The sequence below is a fragment of the Toxorhynchites rutilus genome, chromosome 2 (assembly GCF_029784135.1).
Source record: "Toxorhynchites rutilus septentrionalis strain SRP chromosome 2, ASM2978413v1, whole genome shotgun sequence".
NCBI lineage: Eukaryota > Metazoa > Arthropoda > Insecta > Diptera > Culicidae > Toxorhynchites > Toxorhynchites rutilus.
In genome coordinates this window covers 125,431,959-125,455,705 of record NC_073745.1, presented here as the reverse complement: position 1 = coordinate 125,455,705, position 23,747 = coordinate 125,431,959, and the positions used below count along the sequence as shown (strand labels likewise).

The 23,747-nt window shown below is 38.8% G+C and overlaps 1 protein-coding gene across 2 annotated transcripts in view; it reads left to right on the top strand.

Moving 5' to 3' along the window:
• Positions 1-23,747, top strand: part of LOC129771462 (LIM/homeobox protein Lhx6-like) — a 357,951-nt gene that overhangs the window by 319,749 nt on the left and 14,455 nt on the right. Inside the window, exon 5 of one of the 2 annotated variants that reach the window (XM_055775121.1) lies at positions 1,164-1,290. In XM_055775121.1, the coding sequence (XP_055631096.1) occupies positions 1,164-1,290 (127 nt within the window). Of the gene's footprint in view, positions 1-1,163; positions 1,306-23,747 lie in introns of both variants that reach the window. The other variant, XM_055775120.1, reaches the window with a different exon arrangement.

The window sequence follows — 23,747 nt, the reverse complement described above, 5'->3', positions numbered from 1 at the left end:
ATAGTTTTAAAAACATATTTATGAATTCGGCTCCTTTAAACTTATGTAACTGAGCCTGTAAAAATAAACGAATTTAAAAAAGAAAAATAATAGATCTAATGGAAAAAAAACGCATCGAATTGTTTTTTTTTTATCCCTTTTGTTTATTTTAGGCTCATTCGCATTTTTTTTGGCTGTAACAGAGCCGAATTTTAATCGTGTGCATGTCACATGTTTATCTCATATCTATAATTAGCACATTACACAGTTGCCATTTTTCGGCGTTAGACTATTCCCTACTATACCATTGCATATGGTACACATTTACACAGTAGCCATTTAGGCGTAAGAGTTTTCTATCTGTTCTTCCATTATCCAGTTAGACCGGACAGCGGAGACAGTTGTTGATCACTGTTGAGTTATTTATAGAACAGCAGCCCGATGTTTCTTGCAGAGCAGAGCAGTTGTATGGACGAATCGATCTTTATTCGACCGTGGATCGATCTCCATCGCTGATGACTGTTGCGTGGACGTAGCTATTCTGTAACAACACAAAGATGGTCAATGAGGGCCCTGAGTTTTGAACTCACGATCGATCGCTTACTAAGCGAACGCGCAACCAATGTGGCTACGGAGACCCCCTACCGAATTGTTAATGAGGATGTAAAATGGATATTCACGATTTGAAGGTCAATCTTATTGCACGATAGACCTCGGCCACATATTGAAATAGAAAAAAAATAGAAATGTCCTATATTACTCCACACGCGATGTTCTTCAGATATCGTCCCTTCCGATTATCGTATGTTCGATGAACTAGGGGCTGGCTCAGCAGAACTCCCATGCCTACAAATATTTTTTCAAAAATGGGTAGACTCGTGGATTGCACCAGAAGACCAGCAGTTCTTCAGACAAAATACGGGATAAAATTGTGAACAGCAATACTTTCATGAATAAGAATAGAACCATTTTTTATAATTAAATTCTAAAATTCCGGAAAAAATATTCAGTTTGTACATTTTTGTTTAACATTTTTTATATCAAAACACACATGAAATTGATTACGGTGAACTGTATTATCTTTCTTATTCTTAAACAAATTTATTTTATTTGCAATAATTCCAAATGTATTCGTTGAAATGACATCACTAATGAGATCATATGTCCATTTCTTCCACTTGCAGGTTCTGCGTGGGTGATCGTTTCTATTTATGTGATAATAAAATTTTATGTGAATACGACTACGAGGAGCGTTTAGTGTTTGCCAGTATGGCATGTAACCCATCTAGCTTAGCACATATAAGGAGGCAAGTTAGTAATTTACAGGTAAAACCAGATCCCTCAAATCAAACGCTTCTGTTCTACTGAGTCCTTGTTTGAACCAGCCAAGTTCGCTTACCCGTCCCCTTTCACCTATTTTCATCTTATTCAGAAGAGAGCAGCAAGCAACCGGCTTTTATTTTGCAGGATATTAAATAAGATTGGCTCGGAATTCAACTCTCCTGAATTTCGACACATTTATTGAGACACCCATTCAACGGTACCATCGTCCAAACGACTTCGAAATGCGCTTTCTGTCACAGCAGAAAAATGGGGGGGAAATCCCAATAAATAAATATCGCATCACGCATTAAACACCATAAAATATATTGGTTATGCCGAATATCGACACGAGGCACTTTTTATATACCTATATTAACACTTTTCACAAAGCACGGAAATTCAATCAAGATCCTTTTATTGGAAGACCAGAGGAAAAAAAAGTCGCACCTCCATCGCATTCGCGCATCATCGTTTTACGTCCCGTAGAATATAAGTGAAAAACTTGACGCAGAAAAGATTTTCCGTCCCCCCACTCCGACACCAGCTTCTGCACCACTGCCTTTGCAATCGGATGAAAATTGGGAATAAGGTACACATTGATGACGGTTCCTTTCCGGGTGACCCAAATGGCTCAGAGGCACATAACATGTGATGTGTGTTGTTGTTTTTTTGTTCTGTGTTGTTTCCTTGTGTACTCAATGTGCCGTAAAAATCGTGTTAAGTTAAATCTCACGCATGTGACATTAAATGACGCATCACGAACATAAGCAGCAAGTGTTCGACGGTCGAAGCAACTCGTCACAAAAATAGGATTGGAGCTCGATGAAAGCAATGAAGTTTTGAATTGAATATTTCAACAGAAAGGGCATTAGCAGTGTTTGAAACAAGGGAATAACAAGCAGTATCATGTGTACATCGACCGACGAAATCATCATTCATTTTAAAAAACTAAATACAATTGAAATACAAGAAACAAAAAAAAATTTATTTTCAACTACCTTTATATATTTTTCTCATGAACAGAGTTCTGGTAGTTTTTGGAAAACTTACCCGACCGTGGGTAAACTTCTTCCGACAGATCTAGGATAAGTGAATAACTTATTATAATATTTGATTATTAAACAAAGGAGCATCCCAACATTCGACTTGATGGAACCATCAAATATTCTAACTTTGCCAAATTCTCACGCCACGTCATTCAAACTCACACACGATCGCTTTTGCCGCGCTCGAATAAGAAAGCCATCAAATTAAATTTCGATACCGCTTATCGCTCTACAAGCATCTTTCCTCCTCACTCTTAGTCCTGTCAAGGTTGATGGAAAAACACAAATGGAGGCTATTAAATTATGACTATCGTATAAGTGCAAGGAAAGGCACCACCAGTCCACAGGATGCCCCACTGTTTTTCTGCTCATCTGGCGCGTTCCTTAATTTTAAACGGTGGCCTTTTTTTCTGTCTTCATCCAACACTCTGTACGAAACGATCTCAATCATAGATAACGTTGCAGTTACACATTTCAAAATGCTTTTTTTTTTGTTCTCTTCATGCTTTCGCACATGCCGCCTTTCGGGAGGCTTCGCGTTTTCGACATGTATATGGAGCATTGTGGAGCGTCTAGCTTGTATCCATTTCGGAGCCACTTTATTAATCAACTGCGGGCATCACACGTGGATTTACATAAACCAATCAGTTGCATAAGTTTCGGCTTGAATTGGAACAAAAACAAGAATAGGCGTGAAATACACTCAACAAATAATAGTTTTGATTGGAATAAAGAGCAACTTCGAGAATGTTTAAAGGATAGAACCTCGTGCGGAATAAACACATTGTGATTAAATATACACCAATTTATAACTACAGGAATCATTTATGACGTGGGACTACGTCATTCAGTAAGAGCAAAATGCGAACGGACACTGTGGAGAGAAGAAGTATTGCATATTACATTTCCTATCATATTCACAATTCATCAATCATCCAGCTAGCAACTAGTCGGCATTTGGTGGCGAGGGCGTCCAAAATGGACTCTTTCAAGCCTGAAAGATTAGTTGAAGCTTTCTAAATTTGCGTTTTTAAAGGCTAGACGCAAATGAACGACAAAAGTTTCAAGCCTCTATAATTCGAGGCTCTCTTTCACCTTTTGATTACTCAATCTTGCTCCTGCCAGCGAGCAGTCAACATCAAATTGCGAAGCCATTTTGCTTACAACTTCAAATCTAAAGTGAAACTCGATGAAATGATTCAAATGAATCGGTTTTCATGTCGTCTGGCGGAAGGCACTTGGGTATTTTTGCATCACACACACACATCGTTGTTGTTCTTATGCGTTGTCGAACTTAGACTGAAATGGTTACCATTGAGCGGTTGGATGTTTTGTTATTAGAAAAGGTGAAATAATGATGGTGGTTGAACAATCACAGAATTGCCTGTGACCATGTGTATGCCGACTTGAAAAAGATCGCCACGGTAGCTGACATAGCTACAACACCATAACGATGCATGCTCATTATTCTCGTGCTCGTCGTATTACCGTTTTGTCTCATATTCCGAACACTTAAGCTTTGATGGCCATTAAACAGTGTCTCATTACTCAATAAGGTACTCTTTCGGGAAATTAATTTGATTTTCGGATACAATAGAGCCTTCTTATTCATTTCATTACAATAAAATTGTTTTATAAATACATATAAAGGGCGAACGCGAAATTATTGCGACACATTCAACAGCGCATAACTTTTTTACCATTGGGTAAAAATCAACCAAATTTTGCACACTTTCTCATTGATGTGTATTGTCTACATGCTGTCAAACTCGAAGTCGTGTTTTTCGATTCAACGAAAATGGAGGTGAACCAACGCGAGTCGAGAGAACAAATTCTTTCCAAACACCTGGAATTTCCTGACCTGTCGCACCGGCAGTTGGGAAAAATTTTGAACATTCACCATTCAACCGTCTCCAGAGTGTTGAAGCGGTTCCAGGAGCGGTTGACGTTGGACCACGGCAAAGGAGCTGGAAGAAAACCGGGACCGAAGAACAATAAAACGAAGGGAAAGGTGAAGCGGATGATTAAAGCAAATCCCAACGTCTCAAGCCGTGATTTGGCTAAAAATATCGGCATGTCGCAGAGCTACGTCCAGAGTGCAAAGAAGTGAGCTGGACTACATACATACAAGGTACAGAACTTCCCAAACCACGATGAGCGGCAACAATCGACGGCTAAAACTCGGGCACGGAAGCTCTACGAGAAGATGCTGACAAAATATGGCTGCTGTGTGATGGACGACGAAACGTATATAAAAGCCGATTTTAAGCAAATTCCGGGGTTGGAGTTTTTCACCGCCAAGAGTTCGCCTCCAAATATCTCGTTTGGTAGGCCATCTGCTCTTGCGGACTGAGGAGTGAGCCTTTCGTGACAAAGGGCACAGTAAATGGCGAGATCTACAATCCCTTTTGCCGTTCTTGCAGCAGCACGACGAAGCTCCGCTATTTTGGCCAGATTTGGCATCATGCTACTATTCTAAAAGTGTCCTGGAGAGGTATGATGCCAATTCTGTCCATTTTGTTCCAAAGGACATGAACCCGCCGAACTGTCCGGAGCTGCGCCCGGTGGAGCAGTACTGGGCAATAATGAAGAGGGAACTTCGGAAGAGCAAGAAGACAGTCAAAGACGAGAATGTTAATGAATGTTAAGAAAATTGAAAAAAAAAACTGAGAAACTGGTACCGGATGACACTGTAAAGACTTTGATGGAGGGCATCAAGCGAAAATGCGTTCAATTTTACACTCAAGGCTCCATCGATTAACTTTTCTTTTGATTTTTGAAGTAAATATATGTATAAAACTACCCTGAAATTTTGGTTTTTTTTTTTTTTTATCCAAAATATATATTTTATTAAGGCTCATATGGCGTCAGCCTAACGGGGCCGAGAGTTCAATATTTTGACAATGTTTGCTTAGACTATGTTAGTAATATGTAACCGATTACTCGCGGTTGACTCGAGGTTAGTATTACAAGTGTTCTCATAATTGGTATGTCGCAGTCTTCGATGCTCTGTACGTGTGCCCGACACGGGATACTTCCTATTGGGATGCAGCTGACCATTAATCAGCAACGCCCCCCTAGTCTGTACCCCATATCTAGCGTGATGCGTCTTTCTCGACTCGAGGAATCCAGGATAGAATGGTCACTAGCCGGCGCAATCATCAGCTCGTGTAGAGTTGTCATGAGCGGTACAACCTTTGGCTCTTGTTGAATGATCAGTGGACTGCACAACCTTTGGCCCATGTATCTGTGAAGAGTGTGTGTATGTATTGCCGCGACTAAGTAAAAGTTTATCGATCGGATAGGAGGGATATGAAACGGGGACACAACGAAGGAAACATCATTAAACGTTGACATCGGCGTTTCTGAGGAACAGGTATAGATGAAGCAGAAGATCAGGATCCCGGCTACCTAAGATATCCCGGACGGGGATATCCGATTGTCTGCCTTGTGCTCTCAGTGCTCTAGAGAGCTGAGAGAAAGCAGCATGGAACCGGATACACGACCAGACAACATGCTCGATGTCGTGGTAGCCATCGCCACAATCACAAAGATTGTTTGCCCAATGCGATAGAGATGCGCGTTTAGGTTGTAGTGATTGGACATAAGCCGAGATATCACGCGAATGAAATCACGACCTACATTCAATCCCTTGAACCATGCACTCGTCGAGACCTTAGGGATAATCGTCTGTAACCAGCGACCGAACTCATCTCCACTCCACATGCGCTGCCAACTTACCAGCGTGTGCTGACGAGGAATGTGGAAAAATTCATTATAAGCAATTTGCCTTTCAAAAAGTGTGCCTTCTAAAGCGCCCACCTTAGCTAGCGAGTCCGCTTTCTCATTCCCCGGAATCGAACAATGAGAGGGAACCCATGCTAAGGTAATCTTGAATAATTTTTCGACCAAAACACTCAATAGTTGTCTTATTCTTGTTAGGAAATAAGATGAGCGTTTATCAATTTTCATTGAGCGGATTGCCTCTATTGAGCTGAGACTGTCTGAAAAAATAAAATAGTGGTCGATGGGCAATGTTTCAATGATCCCTAATGCGTAATATATCGCACCCAGTTCAGCGACATACACGGAACAAGGATCTTTGAGTTTTAAAGAGGCACTGGAATTTTCATTGAAGATGCCGAAGCCAGTGGACCCGTTTATGAATGAACCGTCAGTAAAGAACATTTTATCAGATCCAACTTTCCCATATTCTGCCGAAAATATCGGCGGAATAGAATCGGAGCGTATGTGATCTGGGATTCCATGGATTTTTTGTCGCATGGACATGAAATTTTGGTTTGATTCTAAACATTATAAGAAAATTGGCATGACATTTTCGGTGTCGCAATAATTTCGTGTTCGCCCTTTACATGGTGGAAAACTAAAAATATGTTTAATCACTTTCGTCTCAAATTCCTAACACCATTTTTGTCACTGACCCATATTCCGAACACTTTTGTCTCAAATTCCGAACAGCAAAAATGCAATTTAAAAAAAGTCATAACTTTTGAACTACTGGACCGATTCATATGATCGATATATCAAATTAAAGTCAATTAGCTAGTCTTTTTTGAGAGCAAATAAATCAAAGAAAAATGCGATTAAAAAAATATCCAGACAAATCCAGACATTTTATTCACCAGCATCCAGGTTCAACTGAACACTTTGCAACCCAGGCTTACATACGAGTAGTTCGGTGTATGTGTGAGTGTAGCTTGTATTGTTCTCATAAACGTGATTCAGGTAGAATACCATTACGACAAGTTCTCCCGTGGCCGAGTGGTTAGCATCATACCCAACATGTCGGAGGTTCGAGTTCAACTCCCGTTCAGGTCTAATTTTTCGTCAAGAAATTTCGCGTATTCTAGAGCTTGCCTCTCAGAATGCATTCAAGGCGTGTTATCTGGCATAGAAATCTCAACTAAGTACAGGCAAACCTTTTTTTTGTGCGGGGGATAGGGACCGCACAAAAAAAAATCGCATAAAAAAAATCACGCAAGACTTCATCAGTAGCTTTAAAAAAAATGTGCTCGGTACACAATTTGAAAAAATAAACTTTTTTGTGTGGTAGATAGGGACCGCATAAAAAAAGTTTTCCCCATGAAAATAACCAAAAACCACGCCGTTCATCGTTCAATTTCTTTTTGTTTTCCTGTTTTGCGAAGGGACAGTTTGCCTTTTCGGTTGCGCGTGACTGTGTTGGACTTTTAGTTGCATGTTAAAACTTGTTTCTAACAGCAACAAGTCATGCGCAACTTAGAGCATTTCATGGAAGAATGGGAATGATTTGAGAAGTGGATAATTTAGACGCAAATATGTTTTTTCCGCACTGAAATGCATATAAACCATCGAAAAAAAAACTAAATGGATGAGAAAAAAATCGCACAAAAAACCGCACATCATCAGTAAACCGCACAAAAACAGGTTTTCCTGTACTAATAAAAAAATTACACAAGCAATACTACGTTGAGACGGCGAAGTTCCTCTAGGAACGGTAGTACCATTTAAAAAGAAGAAGATCATTACGACAAAAGATACACCAACTGAAGACACGTTCGAACATTTCTAAAATTTAAGGTTAAGGGAAAGAAGTACAGTAATAGATGTACTTCTTTCCCTTACCCTTTGCTACCTTTGTTTTGGTATTTAGTCGTTTAACGTAGGACTACGTCTAACAGGATAATATGCAAGAAGATATGCTCAAAAATCTACAATTTCATGATAAATCGCAAAGATGTCTGCATCAATTGATCGGGAATATTTCTACGCAACTATTATAATAATGAAAATTCTGTTTTTTTAGATAAACAATTGAATAATTTTAAAATTTATAGCGTTATCTATACGCGCTAAATCCCACGTTTTGACTGATCCAATTTGTACTCCTCAAATTGTGCCGAGCAAAAAGAGCAACTAGCGTGACAGCGGAATTCAATTCGAATACAGCAATACTACTGCGAAAACAAACATAGCTATCCACCTTGCAAAGAGAAGTAAAGCATCGCAAGCCTCACCTCCGTGAGATTTTCCGATGAATCAGCTTTGAATCCACCATTCCACCGTGAAGTGATCAGTCATTTTCTAACCGAAGAAGTAGTTAATACAACGAACGAAGTGGTTGTGTGAATTTAGGAGTGTTTTGGGCTCATTGCTGACTTTTTGACGTTAATAATATTTTCTCGAATTCCTACATTGTTTCCGAGTTGTAATTGGCGTTAAAGTGCAAGCAAATTTCAAAGTGGATATGAAGATAATAGTTTCCAGCGGGGGGAGCTGTGTTTATCGACTGAAAACCGAAGGTGGAAATTCGTTCCACAACATCTGATTTCGAATTCGCTGTTGCCGTTCTGCGAAAAGCGATGTACAGCATAATCTGTGTATTATTTCTTTGAGAATGATGTTTTTGAGAGAGCTGGAGATGTAATTTTGCTAAGATATACTGAAAAACTATTTTGATATTGAATAGGTTTAGTGTTTAGAACCATTAACAGTACATGTTGTATAATGGTGGCAGATAATGGTTTGCGCCGCTAAAAATTTAGTTTATTACATTACATCTGCTCTGTATAGAAATATGAATACGAAGCAACATAAACATTTCTCGACATATCGTCAATATGTTTGCATGAATCGATTGAGGATATTGAAGATGTCTTCGCATTTATTACAAAGGAGAAATGTGTATACTTTTTGAAACAAACGATCGTAAAATAAAAAATACTTTGGGGAAGTGGGGGCATAGTGGTCACCCTAGGAAATATGCCCATTTCCAGCTTCCGCATACCGCTTCAATTCCCGTTTCTTGAAGAATATTATAGTTCAACTCATTGTTTTTCAACATAGCAAACGGCTTTTAGTATAAAAATTCAAAATAGTATACTTTTCATCATTAGAAAAAAAGGTGAAAAATCGAACATTAGTTTTGCTTGAAGGTAAAGTGGTCACCTGGTGGGGGCAAAGTGGTCACTCGCACATATCAAGCTAAATGGGATAGATTTATGCGTTTTTTTTGTCCAAATTTGTTCAAATCATATTTGATATAGTGGGTACATGTATGAAATAAGCTTGGGCTATTCACCTAGAGTCTCAATTCAAATTTTCTCATGCATACAAAAACGTAGCAAGAAACCCATTCCGTAAAATAAGGCCTGGTATAGTTGGAGTGGCATATTTATCCAGGGCCAAAGCCACAAATGGTCCTCTCTTCAAGAGCAGAATGTGATGCGGTATATCAGCTTTAGTTAGCAGAACATTGCAAGTCGTTATTCACCTATGACCACTTTGCTCCCAAACATCAAAGTAATTTCTATGCTAATTAATCGGTGAGATTAAACAAAATATCTGCTCACCACTCCTAGAATATGTGAATAGTCGTCCAAACTGATGATTTGTCCTATATAACAGAATGATCAAGCTAAATTTCACGACAAATTCCTTAGATACCATGTGCACAGAACTACGGCCTAATGACTATCGAGAGAGCAACTTCTGTTTCTATTTATATTTTGACACGCGACAGCTCTACTGAAGTACAGGGTGACTCAAAAGTTATTAAATTCTTCAAACATGAGTTGACTATCAATATGGCATCTACAGTCAATAGTTATACTACCTAACAAGCTGGTGACCACTTTGCCCCCCATGACCAATTTGAGTCGTGTGTCGTGTGATTAAACGTTACTACGAAACTCTGAGCATCGAACGGATGAAGAAATGTAGTCAGAATGGATGTTCTATTAGTGATCAGGATCACAAACGAGTCGTGAAGACGTTTAAGCGAAATCTCAATGCTTCGGCCAGAGATGTGACCAAAAAGTTGAATCTGTCCAAATCTTTCGTTCGGAGAGCCAAGGACCGGAAGGGACTGCATTCTTACAAAGTGCAGAATGCTTCAAATCGTGACGAACGGCAAAATACGGTGGGAAAGTCACGGGCCCGGTAACTATACACTCCGATGCTGACGAAGTTTCACTGACCCAACATGGATGATGAGACTTTCGTCAGTGCGGACTCCCGGCAACTTCCCGGGCTACTGTTCTTCACTGCCCAGCACAACTTTGATGTTTCGGAGGAAGTGAGGAAGCAGAAACTTTCAAAGTTAGCCAAGAAATACATGATTTTACAAGCGATCTGCTCATGTGGGAAACGGAGTGCGCCGTTCGTGGCTAACGGGACTGTAAGTGGGCAGATCTATCTCACGGAGTGTCTACAAAGCGTCTGCTTCATCTGGTGAAGCAACACGGGCCCTACGATCTTCTGACCTAACTTCATGCCACTATCCAAAGGATGTCCTGGAGTAGTACAAAGCCAACAAGGTCACGTTCGCACCCAACCTATTTTCCTCAATATCGAGATGATATAACTTGGCATTAATAGTTATGATGTATCTAGATTTAACAAAAATAATCGAAAATTTGATCTTATCTTCTTAGCTGCATCGTGCAATGAAAACACTGAAGAAGTAATTCTATCTCACGGAAACACTCCTAAATTGGACCGATATTGACTGAATGCACTTCATTGAGCGCTGCGCCATAATTCTAACGAAACCAATATAGTGTATATGCGTTTTTCGGTGTAACGTTCGCGAAAGAATCCAATCTATTTTGCGCATATTCTAGATAAATCAAAGCACCCGATAACGGTTACAGGGGGCTTGAAGCCTCACTGCGCTATAGTGTGCAATAATATTAGCAACTGTTTTGTTTATCGTTTCTCCAACAAAATCCGTAATAAGCATCCTTTTCGGCAAAGTACGGACGTGCAGCAAAATCCTAAGGGTAATCGTATATCTTCCGGCCGCCCTGCACACTGCATCCTGCACGCTTAAGAGCAATATTAGTGACACGTCCTTTCGCCTGTCGTCTGTGTTACAAATCGTCCTTTTTTGGAGTCCCGTGCCATTATCCAGTTGCTTTCGCACACGAGCATCGGCGAGCTCAGCCCCTCTTTATAAAATTGTGTGTGATGACGGAATGACTTATGCATGCCGCATAGTTCCGCTATAGTGGCACCCCGTGAAAAGAGTGTGTATGTTGTAGCAGCCCCGTATGCGATGAAATCTCAGGCTAAAATGATGGCCAAGTTTCGCTTGCTCTCTATATTCGCTGTCATATGGAATCTGGTAAATTTATTAAAATAACAACGCGACACTTTGTTCCGATATCCATCGTCTACTCGGCGTTAGCTTCCGTCGCAGTCGTCGTCGGTGCCATCCTCGTCATCACCGTCGTCATCATCAGCATCACCATCACCATCATCGTCACAGTTATGCAAGCAAATAACAACAGGACCAATGTTGTATCGAAAGACAACGGAGAACGCGCTGTGGCACTTTGGAACTTTGGTGTGTCTGGATTAGCTCTGGTGGCAGCTCCTCTTTCTGGGGCGTGTCACAGCGCAGTGCTGTGATGAAATTTTTATCATTATTATAAACAATATCGTTCAGCCAAAAAACTAATTTAGTATATTGTTTTTGCTGGCTGCCAGAATCTTTATCGCTTGCCATTGCTGATGATGCGCTCGGCGAGTGATGGAGAAGATCTACTGGCGTAGCATAACGCGCCAGCTAGACTTGTTTACTGCTGGTGTTGCTGCTCCTCATTGAGTGCTGCAACGCTCTGTATGGAAGTTCATTTGGCGGAACCTGGAGCCTGCCTGCAGCGGCTGCATTTGTGATTATTTTAGAGGGGCTGTTTGTTGTTATTATTAATCGCATTGATAACACTGTGTAACTTACCAGCCGAGAGCCATTCATAACGATTCTTATATCATTCTACACGTGGTAGCATTCGAATTTGCATGGAATTCTCTTCAAAAATAATATAATAAAAAGTAACTGAACACATCAAATGTGTACTGCACTAAAATAGAAAGAACTTGAGTCTCAGCAGGAAATGGGTAATAGCTATATCGATATCGATATTAACAAATTATCGATAAAACCACTACATAAAAAACAGAAAACGTAGTATACCTTCAGTTTTGACAAGATATCATGATTATCAAATTGTCCATCGGTGATTTGAAATAATCGAGAAATCATTAAAGTGGCTCGATGGTTAAAGAGAAATATTTCGGTGGAAAGCCAACCCTCAAAACACAACTGGAGAAAACCGCGATCAATCAGTGGCCATTCGACGAAAACTCCAAACCTAATTTCAACTTTCCACAACTAAAAGTTGCCAAAGAATTCCGTCACTTGCTCCGTTGCTGACCGTATTCTAAGAGAGCAAGCACCGGACTACGCTATAAGCAGGAGAAAGTGCCCGCCATAGCCGGGCACTTTCAGGATCGAGAAATTATTTAAACGTCAGAGCGAGCAGTGGGTGAAATGAATACCATCACATGCCATTAAACCTACCCCAATGGGGTACACGCTGCCACCCCCAATCGACCAACCAGTGGTAGAATAAATATTTCAGAGCGCACGCCGCGCCGATTCGCCGGCTCGAGGGTTTAGGCAGAGCGAGAAAAAAAACGAGAAACTTTCCCCGACTACCCCATCTTCATCTTCGTTCACCAGAAAAGAGGGTGTGAAAGTGCGACCAAGTGTATGGTTGACTAAAGTGGCTATATCTTCTGTCGGTCCCCTTCCTTTCGCTCTCGTTCCAGAAGTTAGACATCCGAGTTGATCTTGCACGTGGTGGAACTTGTTATTTTCTTCTTGATAACAAAAAGACAAAGGCAAGGGGAGAAAAAATAAATTGTCTTGACTGTTCATTCATCGAAATCAGATTATTTGTTATTGATTATTACTTTAAGGGATTGTAAACATATGAAGCGTAAAATTAAATCAGATTATCTCTAAAATAATATATATCTAATAGGAGCAAATACACGCTTCGGACAGGGTATGAAAGCAAAAAAAAACAACAATGTGATTGATAAAAAAACTAACACTAGATTTCCACCCAACAGCTGCATTGTGGTAATTGAGATGATCCCCTATCAATCAATTATATCTTTGAAAACTCATGTTTCCCAAAACTTTGATGCAATTTCTTGCAATTCAATATAACTGTTGTTCTACCTAATTGGTCAAATATTTTACAAAAAAAAAAGTATTTTTCAATGTTTTTTACTGAAATTAAAACAGACCGAAAAGTACAAAAAATTTTTCGATGCGGGTAATATGGACATTATGGACATCTCGGATTTTCAAAGCGAACTTGATTGAAAATGTTGATTCTCACGAAAAACTATCCTATGCAAAATATCAGCTCGATCGGACTTCATTTACTAGTGTCGCACAGTGGTCAAAGTTTGAGTTTTTTGAAAACCGAAAAAAAATGGATGCCAAATTGCATGAAACGTCGAGATCTACTGTCATCTCAAAAATATTTTTTATCAAAAATCGACACTCTGGGACTCTGGGTTTTAAAAAAAAGTTTTTTGATGCCAAATGTCTTAGAATTGCATGAAACGTCCAGATTTACTGTAATCTCGAAAAAAAAAATCGTCAAAAATCGACTTTTCAGACAAAAACGACCAAGTGTCGAAAAGTCAATTTTTGACAAAATATTTTTTTTCGAGATAACAGTAAATCTCATGCAATTCTAAGACATTTGGCATAAAAAAATTTTTTTTTTTTGAAAACCCCGATTACCTGTACTTCACCCTTGGGTGATTTTTCGATTTTCAGAAAACCTAAATTTTGAGATCTGCAACAATGGTAAATGAAGTCCGTATGAGCCAATATTTTGCAGAGGGTATTTTATCGTGCAAATCAACATTTTGTAGGGTGTCCCGTATGGAAAATCGAAATGACGATTTTCATTGGCACCCTAAACCATACGTTTTGCCTCGTATTCCGAAAAACCGACCCACAGTGTCGATTTTTGATCAAACAAAATTTCGAGATGACAGTAGATCACAACGTTTCATGCAATTTGAAGACATTTGGCATCAACATTTTTTTTCGAAAACCCCGATTTCCCCTCTTGGGTGATTTTTCGGTCTTCAAAAAACTCAAACTTTGACCGCTGTGCGACACTAGTAAATGAAGTCCGATCGAGCTGATATTTTGCATAGGGTAGTTTTTCGTGGGAATCAATATTTTTAATCAAGTTCGCTTTGAAAATTCGAGGGTCACTTTTTTCCCATACATCCATTGGCACTCCAATGGACATATAGTGGGGGTAATATGGACAGGTTTGTAATATATGAAGCGTAGAGGTTTTATCGATCGCGAGAGGAATAATTTTATTCAACCAAGGTCGGAACTCATCACGAATGTCCGTTAAATGATTAAAAAATCTAATTAATCCACCTAGAAGTGACATCGTGCTTTTCAGCAGTAGAAACGGACAAACCCTCAACTAATTGGCTTTTGACCCATTCCATGTGGTTATGCACCAGAGAACAAAATTTCAAATCTAGTTTTAGGAGAAAATTGAAGACGTTATTTGAATAAGCACTACGGCCGTTCTACGCATAGTTGCCCCATGTTACTTTTTGACGATTTTAACTTTTCTTCATAAAACGATGTTTTTATGCATAATCTTACGGAAAAACACAAAAAAAAAACATATAGTTTGTTCCCAGCTTTTAAAAAAACAATATCAAGCTCAATTGTCCCATGTTGATATTCTATTCATAACTGTCCCACCATGTATTTTTTGTAGATCCATATCGAATAAATCGGTTCAAGTACAAGAATTTCATGTCACACTTTCAGCAGGGCTAATGCACACATTTCTGGTTTGGAAGAACGAACTAATTCTCAAACAAATAAGAAAAAGTTTACCAGAACACGTGTACACCTTCTTAGCGAATTCCTAATAACAATGAGATTTATATTCTGCGAAAGTGTTGCAGATCACTCATTTCTTCATAAAACGATGTTTCTATGCATAATCTTTCGGAAAAACACAAAAAAAAAATATTGTTTGTTCCCAGTATATCAAAAACCAACATTAAGTTCAATTGTCCCATGTTGATATTCTAGGCTTAACATTGAATTTTTAAACCCGTAATCAAGCATGATTGATTCAGTGAGTGGATCTCATCACATTTCATTAAACAATAGTATAGTGCTCATAAAAACCCGCTGCATTGCTAAATTGAAATACTTAAAGCTTTTGGTGGACAAATATGCGAGAAAACTTTGATTGCGTTTTTCTCAGTTGCTGATTTTGGAACATGGAACAACTGTGCGTAGAACGGCAGACTAGTTATATTATAAATTTTTTGTAACTAATTTAATTTTTATGCACCAACCTTTGAGAGAGGCGAGTTTAAAAAACTACTACTTTAAAAAACATATTTTACGTTATTTTTATGTTTCTTGAGATATCTCTGCACATGCTTAACCAAACTTCAATGTCTATATACAATTGAATGAGTGATTAAATGCTTGTTTGAAGAGCCTTGGGTAGACCTACGTTTCATTTTGTAATTTATGAGAAGCAAGCACAGGTATTTTGAAGCGTTGTCACGACAAAAAAAATAGAGCATTTTTTTTAGTTTATCAGATGAAGATAGGTTCAAACATTTTTATACGTGGGATTCTCTGAGCAAACATTGAAGATCAACATCCCACAAAATTTGGTTGAGATCGGTCCGCAAATAGAGGAGCATCAACTGTCTCCAAAAGTTGTCACGTCACGAAAGTATACGATCCATTCCAGCGTGGCGTAACAACTTACTAAAAACACACACACGTTTTCATGAATGAAGCACACAAAATTAAACGATGTTATAGTAAAATTAAGAAAATTTCCAACATGAATCATCAGTTGGAGAGTATTTTATAGTTAGATTGGCTTGATGTCAGTCAAACACTTTTGTGACGTGGCAACACCTGAATTTTTGCTGTTTCGGACTGTTGAGCATTAATGATTAATTTAATTAATTACAGTTTCGTTTCAAAACATACAAATGATCTTTCTCCTATGTTTTATCAACAATATATGAACGCAGATTTTATAGTATAAGATATAATATTATTTCAACTTTCGGTTTGCTGATGGTATTATTGAATGCTAAAAAAAATATGGAAACCCCATAAGATATGGGCTTACCAGCGGAAGTCGAATATCGCATTCCGATGACATTTCGAAATCGAGGATGGTGACTTCCGGTTCGTTAAAACGGATATAAAAAACTGGGAAGGGCATGAAATCCCACAATACGATCGTGAATGGTAATGTTGGCATATGTCCGTGGGTGCGCGAGAAGGAATACAAAAAAAGTTTGATAGTGAGAGATAGGATTTAAGTGTGATATCGGAGATGATGTTTGAGTGGAAAGAACTTAGTCTAAGAGCAACGTGTGTGGAGTTATACAATGAAAGTGCACATACAAATGCACACGCAAACATCAACGATCAAAGTCAACGTCAAAATCAAAATCATTTTCAACACGCATACATAAATGCCCTTGCACAGGTATGTGCGCGGATGCATACAAAGAGTTTATCAAAAGTTTCTGATAGCAAAATCAAATGCTTTCCCCCTGTAGTGAGCGCCACTCGATGAACCAGGATTGTGCTAGCCATTGATGGAAAGCGTCAGAGTGAACGTGTTAAACAATCACGATATAAAAACTGGAGGCCGGTTTAGGACCACCCCGACGTTTCCCGTATAAAGACGTACCGTGTATTACAGGTAACAGGTAGATTCAATTTATATAGCTTATTTTGATGAACATACCATAAACAATTAAAATTGTCTTGTTTCGCAATGTTTCACAATCTAATAGAACATCGAACTCACTTTGCACACAGGTCGAATATATTTTTCCTCTATTTTATAAGGAATGAAAACGTAAAATGGCGCTAAAACGCTAGAATGAAGAGAGCCAGAAAAAAGTCACCATATTATCAAATTATCAGACACATTTCGTTTGTCACTATTGAAAATTCAGTAGCAAGCACCGTTCCTGAGATACAAAACGTGGTAGATTCAGGACCACCGGTGGCGTTAGGACCACCTTCCCCTATAAGATGGACTTGTGGAGAGGGAGGGGAGATCTCAGAGGAAAGTAAGAAGTATTCAGAGTAATAAAAAAACATAAAAAATAATATACCGCAACAACGAGCGAATTCAACTGCTAAATATTCTTGAACTGAAGATTCTTGTAGGAAATTTTCTCAATTTCACTTTAAAATCGTTTACCATTTGGTAATCGTGTGATTTCTACATGAAAACGAGAAAAAACCTGTTTCTAGTGAGTCAAACCGTTGTCACGTCACGCTGTACTGGGTCTTTTGGTTCCAGTCAGCTTCTAAACAGTCCACATTGAATTTTTATATTAAACCACTTAAAATGCCTCATATCGGAGCAGTTAAAATTAGATCCACACGCGGAATCATGTATGATTTTCGGTTTTCGTTTCCCTTTTCCACTTTTGATCAGTATTCATTGCTATAGGGTGGCTTAAATATTATAGAAGGTGTTCTCATTAGCCGAAATCTGAAATTCAAAATGTAACTATACAAATCAACCACCTGTCCATATTACTCCCACTGTCCCTATTACCCGCGGTTCCCCTACGTTTTCAATAGGATATATCTCAGAATCTATCTACTTAACAACTATGAATAGAATGAATTTAGCATTTACAAACACTGGTGAATTTCTACTAGGAGAGAAATCACTAAAGCTGGCTACAATTCTATTTCAGGTGAATAAATTCATCGAAAATTCATAGAACATCTTATTCTTTCTTTTCCTGACATTTTGATGTAGGACTACGTCTTACATTAAGGGTGCCAAATCAGAAAACAGGTCTCGTTTTTATGAAATAAAGTTAACGTTAATAACTATTTTCACTGCGAACAGATTTTAACGATTTGCATACCAATCGAATCGGAAATTTTCTAAGATTTGTTTGATATGCTATACATTATAATCCCATTACCCTGTATATGGTTTAAATTGATGAAAATTGGAAGCATTCCCATTTCCCCATACATTTGTTCTGTCCATTTATGTGCTTTCCCGACATTTCTCGGTTATTTCTACGCATCTATCACAATTAATAAAATGTTATTTTTCATGAGATAAACAATTGAATAACTGTAAAATGTCAAGCGTTGTATAAATGCCCTAACTGCCACGTTTTGATCGATATGATTTACGGTTTCCCAAACACAGACTTCAAAACCAAGGAGCCTGCCGGTATGGGTTTCTCGAACACGGACTTCGAAACCGATGTGTCTGGGATTCGGTTCTGCAAATACATTTAAGTTGGGTGAACTTTTGTTCCCACCGAAATGTGTTCTCTAACACAGGCTTCAAAACCAAGGGGACTGGGGTGTCTAACACGGATTACAAAAGCGAGTGCGAACACAACGCCTGGCTCGGTTATTCAAGACTGCATTGGAAGATTTGCCTTCATATCTTCTGCTCACTGAATTTCCACGCATACCGTTTTAAGATTAGGCAAAATGCTGTCATCAAATTTACTTGTAACGAAGAACATAATCTACTACAATGCATGAATCGGTATTACATGACATTTGTTCAATTTCTTTCCTTACAAAGCAAATATGTTGGATTCAATTGTTTCATTCAATCAATAATTTATTCGATGCAAATTACTAAATCAATGGCAGTCATCAGAGATTTGATGTTTATCGTTTATGATTTTTCAAATGCACATAATGCTATGTTGAGGCGGCGAAGTTCCTCTAGGAACACTAGGAACACCAGCTCCACCCGAGAGCAGAGAGATTGATCATCCTGAGGCATTTCGTTTCCACTGGATATGATTGATCCAACATTTACAACTTCCTCTTCCTTCAGGAGAAGAGCAAGAGCATCGAACCGAAGTCTGGTGCCCGACCGTGCCGCGAGTAAAGTGCAGCAGAAGCTGATGAGGCAGAAGAGGTCGGAGGAACCGACCAAACGGTGAAGAAATACCAGAACAAAAGCGTCAGTCGAGGTGGTGTATGAGTAACAACCAATCACCCAGTGTCATTCAGTGAGTTCTTTGTGCAATTTCGCTGGTTCAGGTCAATCACAGAGAGCATCTACGAAGTGTGCAGTCTACCCAATCTCGAACTCAAAGTTTTTTGACGTAGGACTACGTCTTTCATTTCTATACCGGGTGTAAAATCAAAAAACGAAAGCGTTACGCCGGAGACCGAGATTTTGAGCGTTAATAGCTCCTGAAAGCGAAGAAAGCAAACTGCACGCAACAACAGCCAGCACATTCGCAACAATGCGAATAACAAAAATCAACACAGACGCGCCGATAAATCGGATAAGGAACTGCTGGCCTCAGCAAAAGTGCAGTTTGCTGGCCCACCATCAAATACCGACCATCCAATTGCTGGCCTCTCGGTCCCGAAATACATCAATTTCAGGAAGGGCGAAACAATCAACCCGTACCGAGCAGAAAATCAGCCACATTACAACAGCACCCAACAACGTCAAACGCAAATTCCACTCCGCTAGCACTTGTGGAATCGAATTCAGCACCTGGAGAAGGCTCTCCTCTTCTGGACCCAATGCGACCTCCTATAATAAGAATTACGGAGCAATCTGCTCTTTCCTTCCTCCACGACCAAACAACGGCTGTTTGTATTCGTGGAATTACAAGAACTAGTGCATCAGTAATGCTCGCAGCTGAAGGTCTACCAACAGACACAAACCTTTTGCGTGAAATTTTCCTGGAAGTACACGAAGAGCTGGGAGTTTCACGCATTGACGCCTTGGCAGACCTCACATCACACCGAACATTCCTGTCCAGTGAACACACGCAACGGCTACAACATGCTAGGGAAGCATCTACAAAGTTCTACAGTCCGCTAAATTTTCAACGACGTTGACGCGCCCCTTAGAGGGAAATAGTAGTCGAAAAAATCAAAACAGTAAAGTAAGTAGAATTAGTCTTTCAAAAACTTCTCCGCCTTCTCAACAGAATGCGACTGAAATTTTGATATACTGTCAAAACTTCAATCGCATGAAAAGCCCAGCAAAAATGAAGGAAATTCATCAAAATCTTTTACCCGCTTCTTTCAATGTAATTCTTGCAACTGAAACTAGCTGGGACGAAAGCGTAAGAAGCGAAGAAGTTTTTGGAAATAATTTTAACGTATTCCGGCACGACCGCAACTTATCGTTATCTCAGAAGAAGTCTGGAGGAGGGGTCCTCATTGCCATTAATGCAAATTTCACTTCTGAGGAACTTATAACCGAAAAACATAAAGAATTTGAGCATGTATGGGCAAAATTATGTATAGCTGGCGAAATACACATATTTGCTTCTGTGTATTTCCCACCCGAACATGCAAATAAAAAGTCGTATGAATTATTTTTTCAGACGGCAAATCGAATTGCAGAAACACTAGAACCAGAAGTGAAATTGCATATCTATGGCGACTTCAATCAAAATAAAGTAGACTTCATTCCCGATAATGATAATGAATGCATTCTACTCCCAGTCGTCGGGGAAAATGCAACCCTACAATATATATTTGACGAAATTGCACATCTCGGTCTTAACCAAATAAATCATGTAAAAAATTTACAAAAATATTATCTAGACCTATTATTCACTAACATCACCGACGACTTTTGTGTGAATGAGTCCATGACTCCTCTTTGGAAAAATGAAAAATTTCACACAGCAATTGAATACTCAATCTTTATACATAATAGCCAATTGCCAATCGACTGGGAGTATGAAGAAGTACCGAAATATAACAAGACGAACTGTGAAGCAATCAAATGTAGCCTACAAGCCATAGAATTGCAAACTTTATTAAACAGCGAACGAGATGTCAACTTAACTGTACATATTCTTCACGAAATTCTGAATAACATAATATCAGAATTTGTGCCGAAGAAAAGAAGACGAAGAAATTCAACCAGCAAATATCTTATTTGGTTTAACGTTCAAATAAGAAATCTAAAGAATAAAAAACAAAAAGCACATAAAAAATACAAAATGGACAAAAGTCATCAAAATTTGCTTGAATATCAAAATATTTCCCAAGAATTAAATTTTGCAATTAAAAGTGCACACGAAGAATACAATAGAAAGGTCGAAACTGAAGTCAAATCATGCCCGAAGAAATTCTTTAATTACGTAAAGTCTAAGCTCAAAAGCAATAACTTCCCATCGCAGATGCATCTCGATGAGGATGTGAGGAATTCTTCGAACGAAATTTGTAATCTCTTTGCAATTTTCTTTCAGGAAGTATATACCACATTTTCCGAAGAAAATCGCGATCGGAACTACTTTTCATTTTTACCGGATTATCCAAATGACATATCGGTGAACTATCTTTCACAACAGGAAATATGCCATGCACTAAAAAAATTAGACGGAACAAAAGGACCAGGACCTGACGGAATAGCCCCTATATTCCTAAAGAACCTGGCTGAGGAACTCACCCTTCCCTTACATTGCATTTTCAATATGTCACTACAAACTGGAATATTCCCAGAAAAATGGAAACAATCCTTTTTGGTACCTATCTTTAAATCAGGCGCTAAATCTGACGTACGTAATTATCGTGGAATTGCCATTATCTCTTGCATTCCTAAACTATTCGAAGCAATAGTCAACGAAAAAGTCTTCCAACAAGTAAAGAATAGAATTACGTGTATGCAACATGGCTTCTTCAAAGGCCGTTCAACTGCAACTAATCTGTTGGCTTTTGTGACTTTTATTTTGAATGCAATGGAAAATGGCAAACACGTAGAAACTCTTTACACTGACTTCAGTAAAGCATTTGACCGCATCGACATTCCATTACTACTCTTCAAAATGCAGAAAATAGGAATGGAAAACAGACTCTTAAACTGGCTCAATTCTTATCTAACAAACCGTGAACAAATTGTTCATTTTCAAAATTCTCTTTCAAATCCAGTAAAAGTCACTTCGGGAGTCCCACAAGGCTCTCATCTTGGTCCTCTTCTTTTCATTCTGTACGTTAATGACATCTCCTTCGTTCTCAAGCGTATAAATGTACTTGTGTATGCCGACGACATGAAGCTTTTCGCGGAAATTGGAAATGAAAACGACATCGAAGCATTTCGAAACGAAATACATGTATTCCATACTTGGTGTGATAAAAATCTACTAACACTAAATGTGAAAAAGTGCAACTCTATAACGTTTAGCAGAAAAAAACATGTACCAAATATTGTAATATGTCTTTGAAATCAAAATGTAGAAAAATGTGAAATAGTTGATTCAATTGATCCAAAACATTGTTTCAATAGCCTTAAAATTGCTTTCAAAACCGGCTATTTAAATCACCAATCGGTATATAAGCGAGCGCCACTCGGAAATCCACTCAGTTATAATTGAGCAGCGATTGAGGTACCATCGCAGGAATGAATGGATGTTTTCCTAACACAGACTTCAAAACCATGGAGCCTGGGGAAATCGGCATTGTAAAATAGATGCAAGCAGCGGGTACTTTTGTACTCGTTAGCGCTTTTGCAAATCGGAATATTTCCCTAACACAGACTTCAAAACCATGGAGCCAGGGGAAATCGGTATTGCCAAATAGATACAAGCAGCGGGTACGCATACCGTTTGATGTTAAGGCAAAATGTTGATAACTATTTGCTGCGATAACCACTACCATAATGCATGAATTGACCTAAATTAGGATTTGTTTGCAATTGAATTCGTAAATTGCTTCATTCATTCACTAGTCTAATGAATCATTTAATCAATAGTTCTGCGCAGCGGTGATATCGTACCCAATGAGGAACATACGAAGTGCGATTATTGCTAATTGAAAAAAACACAAATGATAACTAAGCCATCGGCAGTCCTACGTCAAGCTTGCGGTTAAATCATAGGTATAACCCATCCATAGTTTTGACGTGGAACTACGTCTAACCGGAGTATATGGAGGGTAAAATGAAAACCTAAACACAGAACATACAGAAAAAAATGAAAGATTCCGAATGCTTATAACTCGAACATTTCTTACTGGATCGGAAAGATGTTGAAAAGATGATGAAAGATCAATTGATAGGGAATATTTCTACGCTTTTATCGCAATTAATAAAATGTTATTTTCAAATGTTAAGCGTTATCTAAACGCCCTAACTACCTCATTTTGATTGGCCCGATCTACGCTTTCCCTAACACAGCCATCAAAAACAAGCAGCCTTGACGAAATCGGCATTGCAAATACGTGAAAGTATGGGGATTTTTGTTCTCACCGAAATGTGTTCCCTAACACAGGCTTGCTAATACATGCAAGTCGGGGGGTATTTTTGTTCCAACTGAAATGTGTTTGTCTAACACAGCCTTCAAAACCAAGATGTCTGGGGAAATCGGCTCTGCAAATAAATGCACTTTGTACTCGCTTGCCTTTGTGCCTTGCCACTCCGAAAAGTGTTTTCCTAACACGGATTACAAAAGCGGGTACGAACACCACGCTTTGGCTCGGTTATTCAAGATTGCATTGAAGGA